At 27.4% G+C, this 23,129-nt stretch overlaps 3 protein-coding genes across 3 annotated transcripts; 2 read left to right on the plus strand and 1 right to left on the minus strand.

The window, feature by feature from the left end:
• Positions 1-2,869: 2,869 nt before the first annotated feature.
• Positions 2,870-6,454, minus strand: LOC126555070 (putative nuclease HARBI1). The gene is made up of 3 exons (XM_050210034.1): positions 6,224-6,454; positions 5,900-5,988; positions 2,870-3,758 (listed from the first exon to the last, which is right to left on the minus strand). The coding sequence occupies exons 1-3, from the start codon at positions 6,452-6,454 to the stop codon at positions 2,870-2,872; spliced, it is 1,209 nt and encodes a 402-aa protein (XP_050065991.1).
• A 10,551-nt stretch (positions 6,455-17,005) lies between these two features.
• On the plus strand, positions 17,006-17,779 carry LOC126555071 (uncharacterized). The gene has a single exon (XM_050210035.1). The coding sequence runs from the start codon at positions 17,006-17,008 to the stop codon at positions 17,777-17,779; it is 774 nt and encodes a 257-aa protein (XP_050065992.1).
• A 673-nt stretch (positions 17,780-18,452) lies between these two features.
• Positions 18,453-23,119, plus strand: LOC126555067 (probable serine/threonine-protein kinase yakA). The gene is made up of 4 exons (XM_050210031.1): positions 18,453-18,821; positions 18,901-19,011; positions 22,131-22,278; positions 22,334-23,119. The coding sequence occupies exons 1-4, from the start codon at positions 18,761-18,763 to the stop codon at positions 23,058-23,060; spliced, it is 1,047 nt and encodes a 348-aa protein (XP_050065988.1). The 5' UTR covers positions 18,453-18,760; the 3' UTR covers positions 23,061-23,119.
• The last annotated feature ends 10 nt before the right edge of the window (positions 23,120-23,129 follow it).

Here is a 23,129-nt window from a genome sequence, read left to right on the forward strand (position 1 = left end):
TACTCATGCTGTTCAAGAGGAAAATGACAATTTGATCAATAGCATAATATGTATCGATAATACTTCTGATAAAATTAATCATGATGTAGAATCTATGAGTTCTGATAATTATTTAAACTGTGATGGTGTCTCAAACAAAGTTAATCTTATGGAATTATCTGCAGCTGAACAATATTTAGAGCAAAGTTGTAATTCTGAATCATACAATAATGATAATACCTATAATTTTGAAACACTTTCTGATACAGCTGCTTTTATGGCTCCTTCAATTGAAGATAGTTTTAAATCAAAATTGAAATTTTTAGATCAACATCTAATACAGCCAATTATCTTTAATCATAAAAAAGTCCCTTTTGATCCTAAAAAATTATACAACAGACAGATGGCAAACGGAGAGATTGTTGAAAGAAAATGGATTTCTTATCAATTTTATACAAATAAAATATTTTGTAGTACATGTATGGCATTTTCTAAGGATATATTAAATTCTTTTGTTAAAGGTATATTTGTTAATCTTAAAACCGTATACAATAAAGTACTAAAGTGCATTACACACTAGGCGATTCGAACGCGCGCGTCCGCGCGTTTCGAACGACGCGATTTGATCGCTTAAAATAAAACAGCCGTTTTAGTATGGTTATATTCACACTGATAAAATACGCGCGCGTTCTGCCGCGTTCGATCGCGTTGAAACGCGCCGGTTTAATTTTGGGCATCTGATCGCACGAACGCTCAAAATTAAACCATGTATTTCCAATGTTATTATTCACATTGGGCGTTTTACCCGCCGAAACGTCGCGTTTATTTTATATTTTACGATTTCATTCATCATTTGTGTTTTACATTTCATTGATGATTCACGTATTCATAATTCATATACAATGTTCGATAACGAAGCTTTCATTATTGAAGTTTCTAACGAGGAAAGCATATGGAATATAGGTAAGTTTCGAGTTATTTATCATGTGTAAATTCATAGTTTAATAATTATTATCAGGACTAATAACTTATAGCTCTAAAAAAAGTTATTATAAGCTTAATAATATGCTCTAAAAAATGTTCATGTAAGCGATTAAATATGCAAATACTAAAATATGCGAAAAAACATTTGTATAAGAAAAATATCTAGCTTTTATTATATAAAAAAAAAATTATTGTGATAAAAATTTTAAATTATAAATTATAAATATTTTTATACATTTTACCTATATTTACCATATATTTAAACTTTAAAAATAAATCCCAGTCCAACACTACAATCATAATGGTTTCCTTACAGTTATTAATAATATCAACATATTAATATTCTATATTAATATTATTCTTTATTATATTATATATAATAATATTTACTGTATCATAGACGATAGACATTTATAACTTGTGTTAGTGGTCGCTACGTCGCACGTGGAAATAAGTTATGTTTATTATATAATATTAAAATTTAAAAGAATAAAAATTAATTAAGATGAATTAATTACTTATATAAATAATTAACATTTAACACGACTAAAATTTCCACTAAAATAAATAGGTATTATGCAAAAATAATGGAAAAATAGAGAAAAAAGCCAAAAAGCACTTATGCTTCGAAATATTATGCAAAAATATGCAACATAAAATTTCGTATTTAGCTTCTTAGTTATCTGAAACAAATTTATAGCTCATATAGATATCTCTAGGACAGTAGGAACTCTCAAAAAAAATATGCAAATGTTAGAAGTTATGAGCACTGATTATTATAATATATATAATATATTTCAATTTAAGATATTAGAAATTGTAGAAACTTGAAATTTTTCACCAAATTTCATCAATTCCTATAGTTGTTAAAATTTTCAAAATATTTCAACAATTTTAAAGTTATTTATAAACGTTTGAAATTTTCCGTTTTTTTTAGTTTTTGATTCTCTAAATGTTAATAAAATTTTATTCGTTTGGTCTAAAAACTTGAAAATTTAATACAAGGTTCCTCATAAGTTAATATAATAGCAGTTTGAAAATAATAAAAATTCATATGCACAAATTGTTTTTTATAACCATTTAAAGTTCAAATTTTGACAAAATTTGTTTAACTGAAAATTTACAAATTCTTTAGTTGTTAAAAATGTATAAAATTTTTAACTTTTATAGCTAAGGATTGAAAATTTGATACAAGGTTCCACGTAACATAATAAATCTAATTTGATTAATTTGGAATTTGTTTTACCTACATTTTTTTTAAAAATAATATAATTAATATATCATAAAATATCCTAGACTGAAAACTCGTCTCCGATCAGAATCATTTTTTGTATACAATGATATTATATCATTGTATACAAATTTAATACCATCCATTACAGTAATCCACTTCTAACGTACTGTACAGCAGAGCGATATCCACTTTTCCTCTTTTCTCCAATGAAGATAATGTTATAATTTTAATTAACTAAGTTACGTTCATTATTTTCGTTATTTGCTTAAAACTGGTTAATAGATACTTATATGTGTACATTATACGGACCTCCACCTATTTCAATTGTATTTGGAATGATTACCCAATATATATTATATTAATATATACCGATTTATTTAGAATCAAAATTATACCACGACAAAGTCGCTAAACATGTCAGCTGGACTAAAATAGCCAAAAAGTTTTTTGAAAATTTCGAAACAATTGATGAAAATGAAAAAAAGAAAAAAAGTAAGCAATTAATATAACTTTATTTATTCATTAGACTTTGTTTAATATTAATAAACTGTATTTGTAAACACTTATAACTCATAAGTCATAATTAATATTACAAATTAAAATATGCGGATATTTAATATAATATTATAATATGTATAAGTAGGTACCACGCACTTTCACAATATATTAATTTCATATCACCCTTTTTTGCCAACTTAGTTCATGAGCCGGGTTGTTGAAATAATTAACAAAATATTCTCTCACGTCTTTTGCATTCGATGTGGAATTGCCTACTCCATTTCTTCGTGTTATATTTTCCATGTTACAAATCTGAGCATCCTCAGAGTTGTACCCATCTCTTCGTCTGACAAAATTGTGCAAAACACAAGCCGCTTTTGTGATTGCAACCGCGAAATTCGGTTCAACTAATAAAGTGGTATGAAATACTCTCCATTTATTAGAAAGTATACCGAATGAACATTCGATATTTTGTCTTGCTCTCGATAGGCGGTAATTGAATATACGCCTTTTATCGTTCAGACTTTTTCCGGGGAAAGGCCGTAAAAGATTAGTATGTAAAGCGAATGCTTCATCTCCAACCACAATAAACGGTTGAGGTATGCCTTGTTCATCTCCTGGCAAACAACGAGGTTGTGGAAAGTTAACTTTATTATTATATAATTTTTTACCGAATATGGATTTTTTGAAAATGTTGCAATCGCTTTCTTTTCCATATGACCCAACATCTATAACTCTGAAGCAGTAATTCGCATCACAAATAGCCATGAGTATTAAAGAAAAAAAATGTTTGTAATTATGATATAAAGTACCGCTATTCGGGGGACATTGTAATCTAATATGTTTCCCGTCTACGGCACCAACACAGTTCGGGAATTGAGAATTAGTGTAAAATCCTTCTGATATTCCTAGCCAATCTTCTTCTGTTGGAGCAGCCATTTCTATGGGTTGTAAATGTGTCCATATCGCTTCGCATGTTTCTTGTATGATTTTCGCTATTGTTGACACGCCCATCAGAAAATCAAAATGAAGCGCAGAGAAACTGGTCCCAGTCGACAAATATCTAAATTAAATAACTCAAATAATTTCAAAATATATATTATAATAGGTTATATTATAATATAAAAAGAATATTTAATTAAAAAGAATACTTATTAAAAAGTTAAAAACTATTTAATTTAAATAATAATTAATGAATCATTATATTAAAATTAAATCAATATTCATACAGTCCAGGAGTTACAAAAAAAATGGAAATCGTTCAGGGATAGTTATAGAAGAAAATGCGTTACAAAATCAGGTCAAGCAAATGTAAAACAAAACAAATATGTTTACGGCAACATATTGGAGTTTTTACGACCCACAATGCAAAATCGTGTGTAAGCATAATTTATAATTAATTTAAAAGTAACAAATGGATCCATTAAAGATTAACCTAATCGGTAGTTAGGTTAGTAGTTAGGTTAGTAGTTAAACATTAATAATTATTCTGTTATATATTAAACTAAATTAATTTTTTTTTAATATTTCATTAATCAAACGTTTTATTGATTTTTTATAATATAATTTTAAATACTGCAGCTTGTTCTGACGCTTCACGAATGCGAGGAGCATATTTGTGTATATATGTTTTTACATTTATATATATATAGATTTTATATATATAAAAAAAAATCATTCGAATAAAATGTCATCTAAATAATCATATAAATAAAATTTCATTCGAACAACGCTCAACACTGCCTATAAATTTAACACATCCATTACAGTGACTTTATTCACTTTTAGATTCTGAACGGAGTGATGAATGTATTGATTTTACAATGATGTGTGTTTTTTTTTTTTATTGTCTGTGTACAATCAGTACAGCATAACTAGTCGAAATAATGCTTCAATTTCAAACTTCGGGGGTGGTTTCCAATAACAAAGTGAATATCCTTGGTGCATTATAGAGGTGAAAATTAAACATTTTCCGACAGTTTTCAAAAAAAATCAAGTGACGGAAAAACGGGACCAGTTATTTAGAATGGCATTTTCTTTACATGATTTAATTTTCAAAATATTGTGAATTTTTTGGGCTATTTATAGACAACTGTATTTTCGATTTTTCTGATAATTTATTTTTCGAAGTGTCGATAAATTTTTTTGGATGAGTCAAAATACTTGAAAATTTATTACAAACTTTCTCATAAGTTATTCTTATAATGATTAAAGAATACATTGGCACGATTTTTTTTTATTAACATTTGAAGTTCAAATATTGACTAAAATTCGTCAAAATCATCTCCGTTCAGAATCTTTTTTTGTATGCAATGATACCTATCATTACATTCAAATTTAACACTTCTGTAATATATAATAGTGATCCATACGACCATACGGCACCTAATGTACAACAGAGCGATACCCACTTACCCGCTTTTTTTTATATAAATCTTATGCTGTTAAAATGTTGATACCTAGTAATAGAAATATTACAGAATAATAGATTTTTTTTTTTTTAAGTAAGCACACCAAAAAATTTATTGTAGATTTTAATAAAAAATATTTTATAAATAACAGGACTGAAAGTAATATTGAAGGAAGTGAAAGTGACGGTAGCGATGGAGGATTAGAGGACCACGGAACAGGTTGTTCTTCCAAGGTGATGGAAGAAAACATTAATGAAGTTATGGAAAATAGTGACTGTGAAATCCAAAATACAGGGATGTCCAAAAAACGCCAAAAGACAACATTAAAATCTCCACCAAGTTTTGAAGAAAATTTATTAAGTATTTTGGAAAATAGACAACGAGTGCCAGATGATCCTGAAAAATCTTTTTTAATGTCCCTCCTACCACAAATTAAAACACTAACCGAAGATCAAAAAACCCAACTTTACGTTGAATTTCTGAATGCCATACAAAGAATTAAACGTACATCTTATATTCCTACAGCAGCGCATGTACAAACGATACCACATAATCATTCTTATTCAAACTATTCCCGGGATCTCCATAACCCGTCTCCACATTTTGAATATACTACTTCAACCACTACATCGCCAGACAGTCAAATTCACCAACCAAACATGTTGTATAATTATGCTTCTTCATCAACTACTCCACCTGACGGATCTTATGGACCACGTTCATTTTAATAGTATGTAAAATGAAAAGTTAAATAAATAAGTACCTATAATAAATAAAGTTTTGTATTTATTACCTCAGTGTAACAGTAAGTCTTTCTTCTGAAGAGATTGGTACTCGTAAACCAGTTTCTTGTTTGGTCAAAGGTAGTCTAATCAATGATATCTGAACAAATTATTTTTTATCAATAATATAATATGTATAATATATACAGGTAAATAGGCATACTACTTATATTGGTTTTTAAGTAAGTACCTAATACCTATAGTATATTGGTTTTTAATAATCATATAAATATAATTATAATTTAATATCCATATTATATTAATATAAATATATTATATAAATTATATGACTATTAAAAACCAATACGGCTAATAAATTATATAAATGTTCTTACCAGCTCATCAAATGATGCAATTGACATTCGGTAATACTTAACAAACTCTTCTGGATAACTGCGTAATGCCATGAATGTGACCTGAAATTGACCTTCTTGTGGCCGTTTAAGGTTCAGCGGATGTACCCAATGGCGTCTCTGTTTTTTTGGTTTTGGTTTTTTATTTAATTCATTATTTTCGTATAATGCATAAAGAACACACTCTGCTTCGATATCGTCTAAAATCTCCATATTGAAATGCTTTTACAACAGGCGTCTGCGTTAGACGACGATACGAGCAATACTAATTTAATTTGAAAACAATTTTGGCGCGCTCATTAGTTTGAATTTAGCTGCGTTCGCGCGTTCGAATCGCCTAGTGTGTACGTCTGATGCGATTGCGATTTTAAATCGCGGCGTTTTTCAAAACGCGAACGCGGGCGTTCGAATCGCCTAGTGTGTAATGCACTTAAAACATGAAAAAAGTGTGTTACATAAAGATGCTTGTGAAACTTATCTAAGAGTATGTACAAATAATACTGTAGATGTACTACTAGGAAGTATGTATGACAAAGAAATTGAGAAAAATCGAATGGTCCTTCATAGAGTAGTAGATATTATAATTGTACTTGCTAAACAAAATTTAGCATTTAGAGGACATCGTTATGAATCAATAACCAATTTAAGTAATAATCAAGATAATTTAAATCATGGAAATTTTTTAGCTTTAGTCAAACTTGTTGCCAAGTATGATCAGGTTTTAAATGTTCACATTGAAGAAATAATGAAAAAAAAAAAAAATCAAAGAGTCGTGGAAGAGGTAATTTAGTTACTTTCTTATCTAAAACTACAGTTAATCAAATTATAAGAATTTTGGGTGAACAAATCCAAAATTCTATTGTAAAAGAAGTTACATATTCTGGCCAATTTTCATTAGAAATTGACTCGACTCAAGATGTTTCAGTAGTGGACCAATTAGCAGTTTGCTTGCATTATGTTTATAAAGGTGAAATTAAAGAACGGTTATTGAAAATGATACCTATTCAATTTAGTACTGGTGAAGCTCAATATACAATTGTGAAATCAACATTGCAACATTGCAGAGTTTGGGAATTGATGTGAAAAAATTAGTAGGGCAATCATATGATGGTGCCGCAAACATGAAAGGCGAATTTAATGGTCTTCAAACACATTTTAAAAAAGATGCTCCCAATTCTATTTTTACACATTACCATGCACATGTCTTAAATTTAATTATTGGAGATGTAACTAAATGCAATATTGTTTCACAAAATTTATTTGATTTACTTCAAAAAACTGCAGTATTATTTTCAGAATCACATAAAAGGACTGATGTTTGGAAACATATTTTATCTATAAATGAAAAAGGTTCAAACAAATTAAGAAAATTGCAAAAACTTGGCAATACTAGATGGAACTCTAAAGATGTTGCATTAAAGACAATTTTCCATTCATGGTCAGAAGACAACAATAAAAGAGACAGGTTTTTTTATCTCCTTATTTCTCTTCACACGTTGGGTTATGATGAAAAATATATCAAAGATACCAAGATGGCATCTGAAGCAAGAGCTTTACTAATTAAATGGAGTTCATTTGAGAATATATTAGTGGCATTTATTTACTTAAAATTATTTTTTTTAACAACACCAGTGTCAAAATATTTGCAGACCGAAGGTTTAGATTATATAATGGCTTGGAACAAAATTGTAAACTTAATGGAAGAAATGAAAAAATTTGTTCTTAGTTTTGAAGAAATTAAAGAAAAAGCAACTGAATTTGCTCATGATATGTCAAATCGAGTTGAGGATATAGAAAATATATTTATTGAAGATAAATTACCTACTAGAAGAATTAAAAAGATCAAAAAGCAATCTGGAGAATTGTCAGATGACTAAATGTCTGTTTTTGATCAGAATAAAAGATTTAAAATTGAAGTATTTCAACGAATAAGTGATGTAATTTATATGGCTATTAAAGAAAGATTCATGAATAATAATAAGCTATTTTGTGCTTTAGCATACTTAGATCCAAATCGCTTTGTAGATATTAATGATGGAAAATTAGACTTCACAGGTATTCAATTTTGACACAATTTATTATTATAATAAAATAACCAATTAATATATTTGATTAGCATTTAACTCCATATCAATATATTATGTAATTTGTTTGAAATGGATATGACAACTTTTTAAATTATTTTAAAAGATAAAGATTTACTAATTAAAAAAAAACTAACAATTCTTACTTAATAGTAGATAATAATAAAACTATAACATATTTAATTATTAATTTATGGAAAAATTGTCAATGTTATGCTTATTTTCAGAATGTAAATTCATAAATCAGCACATAACACATTATGTTATAATTTTAAAATTTTGCTTATTTGCTTTTATAAAATATTTTAGATAATGCTGTAAAAGAGCTTTGTGTGGTAGCCAAAATTAATTATGAAGAGTTACGCAGTGAATTATGTAATTTCGCTTTAACATACAGTAGTATAATAAAATCAGTTGATGGTTCTATTATGTCACCTATTCACAGTGATGACGAAAAAGAATATTCAGATGCAGGTATTTTTATAAATAAAAAATTAATCAATTTATTCATTAATTAATCAAGCACATTTATAACCATATACATTTTATAAAATTGATTTTATTTTTTTAATTTAAAACAATAGTAAAACTAAATTTTTGTGAAAAAATGATTTTTTACTATTGTTTATTCTTAGTTTACTTTATTTTTTAAGTTTCTTTTGTTTCCTTCAATTAAAACCATAACCTATTTAACTTAATATTCTAAAATAATATTTAATTATTTAATTTTGTCTTATTTTAACCAGTAATTTATTACATAAATTACCTAATCATATTAATTAAACTTTATTAAATTTTTTTTTTATGACTGTAGAATATGGACATTTAAACCAAGATCAATTTGATGATGGCGAATTACCAAATGAAACTGATACACATAAAAAGTGCAATAATTGTGTGCCGTGCACTTTTAAAATGTTATACACCTTTAATCTTCACTCAGCGTCTTACTCTAATTTATATTTACTGTATAAGTATACTTTAACATTAGCATGTACACAGGTATATTGTGAAAGGTCATTCTCAAAACTTAAGATTATAAAAACCCGGTTGAGAAGTTCTCTTTCTCAACAAAATCTAAACAATTTACTGCTTATAAGTATTGAGAATGATTTAATTCCTAAAGTAAGTGATGTGGTAGAATTAATGTTTTCAAAAAAGTAGTTATTGTTTTTTTATCATTTTAATTTTTTTTTTAAGGTTAGATATATACTTGTTATAAAAATCTTAAATATAGCTATTACAACATGTGTTGTTTTTTTTCAAAATATTTAGATTTTTAAAATTGCCCATAAAATTATAAATTGATGCCTTCAATAAATATTCCATCCTATACTTTTATATCCCAGTCCGCTCCTGATTTAGAGTAATACCTTTTATTAAGTTTAAAATCTTATTTTTACATGATTCTGATGGTGTTACATTATTAGCTTCATCCAACCCATTTGTTTCGCTCATCAGTGTTGTTAAAAGTGCGATAAGTATTTCCCTGAATTCATCAATTTTACATGATGTTATTAATAATCGTATTCCTCTAATATAAAACTGTTTTAACTGTGTATATGTTGTTTTAATACCTGATAAATGCTTATTTTTACAAATTTTTTTTATCATATGCGCTATATCAATACGGATATAACATTGAGGTAATTTTTCTGGATGTCCCGTTATAACCCTGAAACACTTTTCTGCATAACATCGTAAAGTTAAACTTTTACAAAACGCCCTTGTAATAGCTCCTAAAAGAGCTTTAGAATAATCACAAACTGTTTGATCGGGAATTTTTATACCTGATTTCAACCATCGAGCAAGCCAATTATGTATGGAAAGTGTATCCTGTCTTTCAGAAATCATTTGGCTAACAGGAATCTGCCCATAACCTGTATTTACAACTGCTTCATATAAAAATATATGACTATAAGTTAAGTTTAAAGATGAACGTTTAAACCTTTTTATTAATCCACCAGTTACATCGATTGATAGCCTACAATAAGTCTTCGTTAAGTCTTTATATATTATTAGTTGATGTGTACTCCAATAATGAACCAAGACAGGATCGATGCCTATTGAATGAATAGAACCAGAAAATTGTGAATTATTCTTGAATTCAACTAATGATTGAATTGGACTATTTCAGTGATACCTAAACTCTTATCTTTGTATTGTTGTTTTGTTTTCCGTAAAATTTCATTGTTGTACAAGTTAGGAGGTGATATTTGACCAAATTGCATACTATATGTGTTGTTTCGCCTCCAGTTACATGCTAAATCGGTTGATAGTTGTTTACCAACTGTCTCTCGTTTGGTCCCTTTAAGAGGCCTTTTAGTAACGTGCTGTAACTCTTGACCTCGAGTATCATTCACTAAAATATTAAGTAATAGTGGTTGCCCTGGTTGAGGCTGTTTATCAGCTGATCCAAATAACTTGAAACCTTTATCTTTACATGTAGCATAGAACTTGATGAAGTATTTACTTCGTGTTTTATCTGAAATCACTACAGACCTTTTGTAAATAAAATTGCAAGGAAGATTATATTTTTCTAACAATGCGTCATTAATTATATCTGTCCATATATTTTGTTTTAATACGTTATATACTCGAAATCTATCTTTTCGTTTATATGGAATGGTTATTGGTTCAAATTTGAGATACTTTTCATATGGAATGGACAAATTAAATTGTTTGTTTTATTTTCCTCGTCATCTTTTTCACAATTAGTTTCATCTTCTGAATTATTATCTAAACTTTTTTCAGAACTGTTATCAAATGAATCGTTGTTAAATGAATCGTTGTTTGTTGAAAAAATATTTAATGACTTTTTGAGTTTTGATTGATAATCATGACGATCTTGAAATACAGAAATATACAACTTTTTGGGAATACATTTATTGCCTAGTTGTTCACAGATAGTAGTCCACACATGATCTGTATAAGGCTTCAATACTCCATCCTCAAAAAGGTTCAATTTATTATTTTCTAAAATGTTATATACATGATCATGGTCTAATACTGGCTTTCGACCTCTGCTGTTTTTAATCTAAAAAGTAAAAACAACACTTATATTTAAATTCAATGTTTAATTTTTAGTATTTATTAAAGTAGTGTAAATTCGATTTTAGATTTTGAACAGAGAAGATGAATGTATTGATTTCACATTGTGTAACCTATTTTTATTTTTTTATTTTTATGTCTGTCATCACGTTTTGGAATAGTAATAATGCTTTAATTTTTGACTTCAGGCCCTCTTTGAAAAAGAAAATAAATCTAATTAGTACTTCATGGGGGGGGGATGTCAAAAGTAAAAAAGCGGGCAAGTGGGTACCGCTCTGCTGTACATTAGGAGGTGGGGTGGACCTCGGACTAGGGTAGGTTACATTTGAATGCAATGATAGGTATCATTGTATACGAAAAACGATTCTGAACAGAGATGATTTGTCAGTCTAGGATATATTATATTTAAATATTGCCATGTATTCTAATTTGAAACAAATATTTTATTTTTAAATTACGACGCATTTGCAAAAGGCATGGTTAATCAATTTTTCTAAAAACATTGCATGTAGTTATCATAATTCATAATACCTTATATTATCATAGATATGTTTGAGGATAAATCGTTATCGTTACGCGATTTCATAAAAAATTAAAACTCAAACGCTCAAAACATTTTTCCTATAATGACGCTTCAAATTGTCTCTATAGCTTTTTGAAGCAAAACTTATGGAAAACTTAGCGTTGAATTTTTTAACGTTAGATATAAATACAAACAATTTTATGAATTTTGAACTACAAAATAATTTGCAAATATTCATGATTTTGACGAATTTTTGTCAAAATTTGAACTTCAAATTCTAATAAAAAAAAATTGTGCATATGTATTCTTATAATTTTTTAATCACTATAAGAATAACATATGAAGAACTTTGTATAAAATTTTCAAGTATTTTGATAGGGCCAAAAAAAAATTTTTCAGAAAAATTGAAAATTTCAGTTGTCTATAAATAGCTCAAAAAAACTTAAAATATTTTGAAAATTAAATTATGTAAAGAAAATGCCAATCTAAATAACTGGTAAAATTTTCAAGTATCTGCGACTTGTACTTTTTGAGTAATAACAAATATTTAAAATCATTTGAGGCTAAACCGTTATTTAACGCGGTTTTGTAAAAATTTTAAATTCAAACACTCATAAAATTTTTTTGTCTGAATCCGGTAGTTTTTTTTTACAGATATTTGAAGAAAAATTTATGGAGAACCATGTACCAAATTACAAAACTTAGTTATAAAAGAAAAAATTTTTACGATTTTCCAACCACAAAATTATTTGCAAATTTTCGCAATTTTGACATATTTCGTATAAATTCGAACTTTAAGCACTTATAAAAAAAAATTGTGACTAACGATTTCGGATTTTTTTTTTTATCACTTTAAGAACAACTTATAAGAAACTTTGTATTCAATTTTTAAGATTTTCTGGTCAACCAAAAATTTTTTATCGTTATTTAAAAAAAAATTACTTAGAAAAATTGAAAATTTCAATTGTCTATAAATATTTCAAAAAAAGTCTTTGAAAATTTAACTGTGTTTGGAGAACGCTAATATAAACATTTTGTGAAAATTTAAAGTATTTACATTGATTAGTTTTTGAGTTATAGCAAAATAAAAAATTCGATTTTGACGAAAACTGGTTTTGCGTTAAAATTCCCGTTTTTCCGTCATTTTTTTTTTTTTGTGTTTCTCGATTTTTTTGAAAACTGTTGGAAAATGTTAACTTTTTACCTCTATAATGCACCAAGGATATTCACTTTTACATCGGAAACCACCCCCATATTTTGAAATTTTAGAAAGGCATGATAGTCTGGGGAATTTTGAAACTAGGCTCGCAAATTCATGCAAATTATGTGTTAAATATCTGCATATTTTTTTTTTTTTAGATTTTCTACTGTGGGGGCCAGAACGTATGTACATTTTTACGCATAAACATTTTTCGACAAAATCGATTTTTTAATTTTGCTGTTATTCAAAAACGAATCATTGTAGATACTTGAAACTTTCATAAAATGTATGTTTATATTAACGTTATCTATGTATGATTAAATTTTCAAAATATTTAGATTTTTTTTAAACTATTTATAGACCATTGAAATATTTAATTTAGTTTTATAAGTATAATTTTTATTAACAAATCTAAAAAAAAAATTGATATAAACATATAAAATGATAGAATTAGTTGAATGAAAAAACTTGTGAATGACAAAAGGTTAGCTGGACCACCAAACTAGGAAAATTGGCAAATGTCGCACAGTAACTATATATATTCTTTTTAAGATTATTAGTTTTTTTTTATTTAGATTTTTTTAGGTTTTTTACATTTTAAATTATTTGCGTTGTTCAACAATATTTGTCTATGGTAGTTTAATATATTTTTGAGTCAATACAACCTTACTGTAGGACATTGGCATATAAACGCTAATTCATGATATAAATAATTTAATAGTTAAGATACATATTAATCATATGTAATAAAATCGTACATTAAAAATATTTAAGTATAATAATATAAGATCATATTCATATATAATTTCTATACGTAGGAATTGTGTAGATAGATAATAAAACACACCATACTAAAAATATAATCAATAGTTGCACAATCAGAACCTAAAATGGTTACCTAGTGAAAGAGAAAATCCAACAGTCTGAATAGTGAACACATGCTGTATATATAAATTGATAAAATATATTTTACTCACCTTTAAATCTCAAAATTTCAAATTACCTAGATTTCATCCCAACGCGATCATAGACTAGCTACTACAGGCGGAGTAATTTTACTTTTCTGAGATTATACGTTGATACCCAATGTAGTGAGCCGGTCCTGGTGAAGATGGCTCAACACGATTTAACGACTAAGTCCACTTTGTCGTCTATCTTCTTCAGAGAGCGTTGGAAATTTGTAGTAAATAAACAACTCGTTTTTTATAAGTTTGAAAATCAAGTTATTTATTAACTGAGACTAAGTAAAATAATAATAAAGGCTAGCCCGATGTGTTGTTAAGTATAGAACAACGCCACCGGTCCATGCGTACTTGAGGCTTAATTATGTCTGAATCTTAATACTACCACAACCTATTTTTTATTAAACTAATCATGGACGTAGTCCCAGAATATACGTGTGTGTCATGGTAAACCGGAACACAATACACAAAACACTAAGACACGATTATTGAATGCGTATTTGCTTTCTAAAAATTCATATAACTAGATCTATAAATACTATAAATAATATACGTATTTTAATTCTACGAATTCATATAACAAGAATATAATACTAGATCTATAAATTGGATATATGAAATTATTGCAAACAGTATCAGCTCAAGGTAATAAAATAATAAAATAAAGTAATATGGTCGGATTACTACACCAATAATTGATTTTTTATTTTTATTTCAATAAATTAATAGATAATTCGATTTTCATTATTTACATAAACGAAATATACTTACTTTGGTTTCCATTTTGTATTTATATAATTATTATAAAACACAACACTAGGTAAAAAAAGAATAATTAAACAGTTAACAATCCAATGTTTCTGTTAAGAATCGACTTAAGCCGGTTACACACCTAGCGTTTTCGACGCAGCGTTTTAGACGCGGCGTATGAACGCTTAAGTGCGAGGTCACACGAGCGTTTTATTAACGGACGTTATTTTAACGGTCGTTACTTTTCCGGTCACACTAGCTAGGAACAACGTCAGTTATCATCAAAATGGATGACGAGCAGGTTGCGATTTTTGCGTATACTGCTTTGAAAATTATTCGCGAAAAAAAACGAGTGCAAAGAAAATGGTGGGTTCACCCAATTAATAGTGAAAGATTATTGCATGGTGATTTTTACACTCTTTATAGTAGATTACGAGCTGATAATGTAAGTTTTTTTAGTTATTTTCGTATGTCTTTAACGTCATTTGATGAACTTTTTGCCAAAATTAAACATAAAATCATACGTCAAGATACGAATATGAGATCTGCGATACCACCCGAAGAAATGCTAGCTGTTACACTGAGGTAAGTAAAAATAAATATATTTATTATTGATAGTTATTTGTATGTATTATAATATTAGAATTACTATACAAAGAAGTTATTAGAAATAAATAATTAAAAATAAACATACTATCTTGTATATTATAATCTTTATTGAAAATATTTTAATTTATTAAAAGAAAAAAAATCAATTTACTTGAAATAATTGATATTATACAATTCACGTATTTTTGACGATTTCCGAAGTAAAAAAAAAAAATATTAAAAATAATTTTACTGCAAATCATTAAAATCCATCACTTGTTGACTGGTTTGATGGCGGATTTTGGTCTTCTGGAGAAAACTGTGTGTAATAAGTCTGTATAGAATTAGAAGATGATGTTGAGTTTGGACGTAATATATTTGATTGCAAATACTGATCGTTATATGTGTAAGGTGATATTGGCATATTGTGATGACGATATGGTGCAACATAAGATGTTTGAGCAATTGAAGATTCCATTGTTGAACCAGTATGTTTTATATTTTGTAGCAGTTGCATAACTTCAATTCGAAAACGCATTTTTTGATTTAATGTTAAAGTTTTCACTATAGGCAATGTTGATGTATAAAATGCCATATATTCATCAGTCATGTCCACAGATGAACTATTCGTGTTAATTGTTCGTGAATCCAAAAAAGCACCTAATTTATCCTCAAGTGAATGTGTTGTTTTTCTTTTTTTTGCTGGCGTGGACTTATGGCATGGACTAATAGATGTATCATTTTGGTTTCCTTCGTTTTCAGAGCATTGAGTATTATTATTAATATTTGATTCAATATCATTGAAATCAGATATAGGTGTATCTTCGTTAGCTATACTACTACAAGTTGGACGCTGTTCTCTACATTTTTTCAAAAATGAAAGTTAAAAATGAAAGTTGTTGTTCGAAAATGTATCTTTGAATTTTTTTCACACCACTTCCAGATTTGTTACATTCAGCTTGTTTTTTAAGACTGCGTGTATAATTGTCACGAACACTTCTCCATTTTGAAATAACTTCTTGTACTAAACAATGTATACATTTTTTAATTACTACCTAGTACCTACTTTTTAAAAATTAAATAGGTATATTTGTTTACCATTTAAAAATAAAATAACAAATAAGACAAATAAAATTAATATATAATATCGTATCATACTGCATGTGTCATTTATTTTTAATAATAACATAGAGAGAGCTCATTATAGTAAAAATATTAAAATATAAATAAAATAACACATAAATTAAATAGGTCAAAACATCTATTTTCAAATATTACCACAAATAATATACCTAGTATCATAGATAGTATAATATAATATCTTATATTATCTATGCTTAGTATAATAATACTTCTGTTTTAAAAAATTTTCTTATCATATTGTTATGTGAACATTTAATAATTTTTCCTAATTTAACATTAAGATTATACTTAGTATCCTATTCAAACCTATATTAAATATTATACATTTAAAATTTAAATTTTTAAATTTTTAGATATTTGGGAAGTACAAACAATCTTCATGATTTACATTATGCGTATAGAATTGGCCGATCTACTTTAAGTAACATAGTACAAACAGTTTGCCAACAAATTTGGGATGTTATGTCAAGTGAATGTATGCCTACACCGAATGAAGAAGATTGGAAAAAAATAGCCGAAGGTTTTCAACATCGAGCAAATTTTCCACACTGCCTGGGAGCAGTTGATGGAAAGCATATTCGGATAACCAAGCCTCCAGGAAGTGCTTCGTTGTACTTTAATTATAAACATTTTTATTCCATTGTTTTACTCGCAGTAGCCGATTCAAATTACCGTTTTACTTATATTCATGTTGGTTCATTTGGAAAAGACTCAGATTCTACCATTTTTAAGAATTCTAGTCTATGGGATAAATTACAAAATAATTCATTAAATATTCCAAGCCCAAACTTCATACCCGGTATTAATATTCCTATTCCTTACGCATTTGTAGGTGACGAGGCATTTGGTTTATCGACAAACGTGCTTAGGCCTTATGCGGGAAAATATTTACAAGATATTAAAAGAACTTTTAACTATAGATTGTCTCGGGCAAGGCGTTACGTAGAATGTTCATTCGGAATATTATCAAATAAGTGGAGAATATTCCATCGACCAATTGATGTTAATGTGGAGTTTGCAATTGATATTGTAAAATGTTGTTGTGTGTTACATAATTTTGTACGTGATCGTGATGGTTTTAAATTTGACGATACTTTGACAATTACAGAGATGGAAGACCTTGATTATGATGATAATTTATACGCAAATAGATCAGTAAATAGATATCGGGACGCTTTAGCTAATTATTTTGTTTCTGAAGACGGACAAATTTCTTGGCAAAATGAAAAAATTTAAAACCATTTCATTCATTATAAAATAATAATTTATAATATTGTAAATTAAGTACTTATTTGTTATTATTTTTTAATTAACGATATCGTGTCTTGATTTATTATCTTCAATAAAAATATTTATTATAAAATAAATTGTTTTTATATTATTTGTATCTACTTACCAATAACTTTTTTTTCAGTTTGGGTGTTGTTTGAAAAATTTTCATATAAAGCAGACGTAACTTGCAACCAAGCTTCATTTTTTTTATTTCTGTCTTTATAATCTATATCAGACGTGTCCCACAATACTGGTCGTTTTTCAACTTCTGATATTAACTGCTCAGTTTCCGTATTAACTTAAATTTTATTAATTAAGTGTAAAAAATTTAATTTAAAATGAAATCACCTTCTACCTACAAGTGAAAAACATGAACTAAAATAACAAAAACGGACGTAAAAACAACGTTCGTCTGTCTTGGTCAATTAAATCTAATAATAATCTATAACGCTGATAAGCAAATCGTAACGGACGTTATAGCATGTCTTGTCCGTCGTCAACGTCGAACGGACGGTAAATCCAACGGACGTCGTATGTGTGGCTGCTACGTATAATTGTAATGAATTTCCACAACGGACGTCATGACGTCCGTCGTAACGTCCGTTAATAAAACGCTCGTGTGACCTCGCACTAAAATTAAACATGCGTCTACATATGGCCATATTCACACCAGGGGAAAAACCGCGCGTCCCGACGCATCGAAACGCGCTGGTTTAATTTTGAGCGTTTTGTACGCGGCAAAATCTAAAATTAAACACTGTATTTTCCATGTTATTATTCACACTGAGCGTTTTCGACGTCGCGTTTTGCAGCGTTTCAATATATTTATTCCATTTGTCATTGAACCATCATTACGACATTACGCATACTGACCATATATTTTTTAGTTTAAACTAAAAATTTTTAATTAGTAAAAAGACCTAAGTGCTAAGTTTATTAGACAAAATGTTTGATACAGAACTCTTTATAATAGAAGTGAATAAGGAAGAAAGTATTTGGAACATGAGTAAGTTTATATAAGATAAAACAATAATAAAAAATATATAAAATGATTCTTGTATGTTTTAATATTAATTATTTCATAGAATCAAAACTGTATCATGACCGTGTAGAGAAACATGTCAGCTGGAGAAGAGTAGGGAAAGTCATGTTCAATGATTTTGAAAATCTAACTGAAAAAGAAAAAGATGTAAAAGGTAAGACAATAAAATAATAATAGGTACTTTGTTTTTAAATTGTTTATTTCCATTACAACACTCTAACCTATATTGGTGTAAAAATAAAAATGATTATTGAAATAAATCTAACACCATATAATAGTAATTAATAATAAATCTAAAACCATATTTTTAATTAAAAAAATATTAGATTACGTATATTAATTGTAGGCCAACTTTCACATAATTATCATAATTAAATTCTATTAAAATATTAACGACATAAAAAGTGTAAGTTATACAATTTATTTGTAACTATATGAATATGAAATCTTATAAATAATAATTATATTGAAACTGAATAATAATAAAATCTAAAATAACAAAACAATTACCACATTGTTTGTAATTTGTATGCATTGTAAATATATTGTTTTATAAAATAATAATAAAAAATTGAAATAAAAAATATATTTAGTATATAAACTAAAATTAATAAATTATGCAAAATTAATAAAATATTATATTTTGTCCAAAATAAAACCACATTATAAATTTAAGGAAATTGGACATATTATTCCACAACTTTGTTTTGCCAACTTAATGAAAATTCCGGTTTGTTTAGATATTTTACAAAATATTCTCTAACATTTTTTGCTTCTAATGGAGCATTTCCAACTCCTTTTTTTTCATTCACATCTCCTAACATACAATTAACTGTATCTTCGATGTGAATTCCATCTCTACGACGCACAAAATTATGCAAGACGCAAGAGGCTTTGGTTATTAAAATAGCAAAATCCGGTTCAACTAAAATATTTGAATGAAATACTCTCTATTTATTTGACAATATACCAAACGTACATTCAATGTGTTGTCTCGCTCTAGACAAACGGTAATTGAAAATACGTCGTTCATCATTTAACTTTCTCCCAGGAAACGGCCTCAATAAATGCTTGCTCAAAGCAAAAGCTTCGTCTCCGACTAACACAAACGGCTGAGGAACACCTTGTTCGTCTCCGGGCAATGTTTTTTCACATGGAAAGTTGACGTGACCAGAATAAAGTTTTTTACCAAAAGATGATTGTTTAAAAATATTACAATCACTTTCTTTGCCATATGATCCTATATCAATAACGCGAAAACAGTAATTTGAATCACAAATTCCCATAAGAATTATAGAGAAAAAATTCTTATAATTATAATAAAGCGTTCCACTGCTTTGAGGACATTCAAGTCTAATATGCTTGCCGTTTACAGCACCCACACAATTAGGAAATTGGCTTTTTTCAAAATATCCAGCAGCAATATCTGCCCATTGTTCCGTGGTAGGAGGTGCCATTTCAATTGGGTGTAATTGTGTCCAAATAATTTCACATGTCTCACGAATAATTTTCGAAATGGACGAAACACCCATTAAAAATTCAAAATGTAGAGCTGAAAAATTGGTCCCGGTTGCTAAGTACCTAAATAAAACAAAAATGTATACATAGTTAATATCAGTCATGTTAATTATTCGAATAAAAATTTGAATATTATTTGTATTCGAAAATATTATATCTATTTTAGACATCTTTATAAATGTTTATTATGAATAAAAATTCAGATTGTATATTCAAATACTCCTAAAATTACTAAATATTTTACGTATCTGAAGAATGTCATCTTTAAAAAATTTAGATTCATTTTAACATACAATAACTATAAAAAAAATATGTGTTTGAATTGTTTTTAGATTTTTTTTTTACAACAGTATTAACTACTTACGTGGAACCTTGTTTTAAATTTTCAATTCTTAGCTATTTATACAATATTTTTTAAAAACAGATTAAGATTTGAAAATGTAATATAACATTTCTGAAAAGTATGTCTAACTTCCTCAAAAAATAAAAATAAAAAAACAAAAAAAGTCGGCAAGTGGGTACCGCTCTACTGTACATTAGGAGGTGGGGTGGACCTCGGACTAGGGTAGATTAAATTTGAATGCAATGATAAGTATCATTGTATACGAAAAACGATTCTGAACGGAGATGATTTTTCTATTTTGAAACAAATATTCTGATTTCATAAAAATTTAAAACTCAAACGCTCAAAACATTTTTTCTATAATGACTCTTAAAATTTTCTCTATAGCTTTTTGAAGCAAAACTTATGGAAAACTTAGTGTTGAATTTTTTAACGTTAGTTATAAATACAAACAATTTTATGAATTTTGAACTACAAAATAATTTGCAAATATTTATGACTGACCGAATTTTTGTCAAAATTTGAACTTCAAATGCTAATAAAAAAAAATTGTGCCTATGTACTCTTATAATTTTTTAATCACTATAAAAATAACATATGAGGAACTTTGTATAAAATTTACAAGTATTTTGATAGGGCCAAAAAAATTTTATCGACACAATTTTTCAGAAAAGTTGAAAATTTCAGTTGTCTATAAATAGCTCAAAAAAACTCAAAATATTTTAAAAATTAAATCATGTAAAGAAAATGCTAATCTAAATAACTGGTAAAATTTTCAAGTATCTACGACTTATACTTTTTGAATAATAACAAATATCAAAAATCGTTTGAGGCTAAACCGTTATTTAACGCGGTTTTGTAAAAATTTAAATTTCAAACACTCATAAAAATGTTTTGTCTGAATCCGGTAGAGTTTTTTTTACAGATATTTGAAGAAAAATTTATGGAGAACCTTGTACCAAATTTTCAAAACTTAGTTATAAAAGAAAAAAATTTTATGATTTTTCAACTTCAAAATTACTTGAAAATTTTCGCGTTTTCGACAGATTTCGTAAAAATTTGAAATAAAAACGCTTATAAAAAAAAATTGTGACTAACGATTTTTAATTTTTTTTAGCTACAATAAAAACAACTCATAAGAAACCTTGTATTAAACTTTCAAAACTTTTTGGTCATCCAAAAATTGTAATCGACACTTTAAAAAAAATTTCTCAAAAAAATCGAAAATTTCAGTGGTCTATAAATAACTCAAAAAAAGTCAATTTTTTTAATTTTTAGGTCACTCCACTCAGATTGTAAAAAAGTCGTATAAAATCATGAAAAAATATGTATATGCATAAATTTTCTTTCTATACCTACCTACTTATCATTCTATTATTATTGAAATATTACTTAAATTACTGTTCTTTCAGTTTTAGATTTACAAAAAAAGTGGAAAAATTTAAAAGATAATTTTCGTAGAAAATGTATTACTAAGTCTGGTATGGCTGCTAAAAATGCAAAATGTTATACTTATGCTAAAGTATTAGAATTTTTGCGTCCAACAATGGAAAACAGAAAGTAATTAATTTAATGTAAAAATAGTTATTAAATATTATAATTTTTTTTTCTGTAGGACTGAGAGCAATATTTCTAGTGAGTCTAGCAACGAAGAACATAGTGACCAAGATAATGAAAGAGAAGATGACATATTGATGATTGGCTCGAATGATAGTGAAGTAGATGTCCAATCTCCATCAACCAGCAAAATGTATAATAAAAAAATAGAAAACTCCTTTGAATCAAATGAGAATAATAATTTAAGAAACAACCGTCCTTACTCACCTACTATACGTAAAAAATTAAAAACTAAAAACAACAAAACTGAAACATCATTTGAAAACAAATTGATTTCTTATTTACATAATAGACCAAAAGAAGAAACTGACCCTGACATATTATTTCTATTATCATTGTTGCCACAAATTAAACAACTCTCACAGGACAAAAAAACTCAATTATTTATTTATTTTTTAAATGGCATTCAACAAATAAGTCATATTTCTAATAATTTACAAACAGATTTTCATTCTTCACATTCCCAAGGTTATTCCCCAAGTCCCTCACAGACACCATTAAACGTACTAACTGATCCATCTCCTATTTCACACCATACATTAAATAATATTAATTCTCCTTATCAGTATCCTATGTTTGCTTCTATGCCACAGCATTATATGCAAAACAATCAAAATATACAATTTTCTCAGTCTACCTATTCTTCTGTAAATCTCCCCCAAAATCAGCCTAGTACTCAAACACACCACAACAATCTTCCTAGCTATCATGAACATGTTAATTAAAATAATACATAATATATCTTAAAATATATTTTATACATTGTTATACCACATTATTAAGTTTGAAGTACA

This window comes from Aphis gossypii, unplaced genomic scaffold, assembly GCF_020184175.1.
Source record: "Aphis gossypii isolate Hap1 unplaced genomic scaffold, ASM2018417v2 Contig00698, whole genome shotgun sequence".
Taxonomy (NCBI): domain Eukaryota; kingdom Metazoa; phylum Arthropoda; class Insecta; order Hemiptera; family Aphididae; genus Aphis; species Aphis gossypii.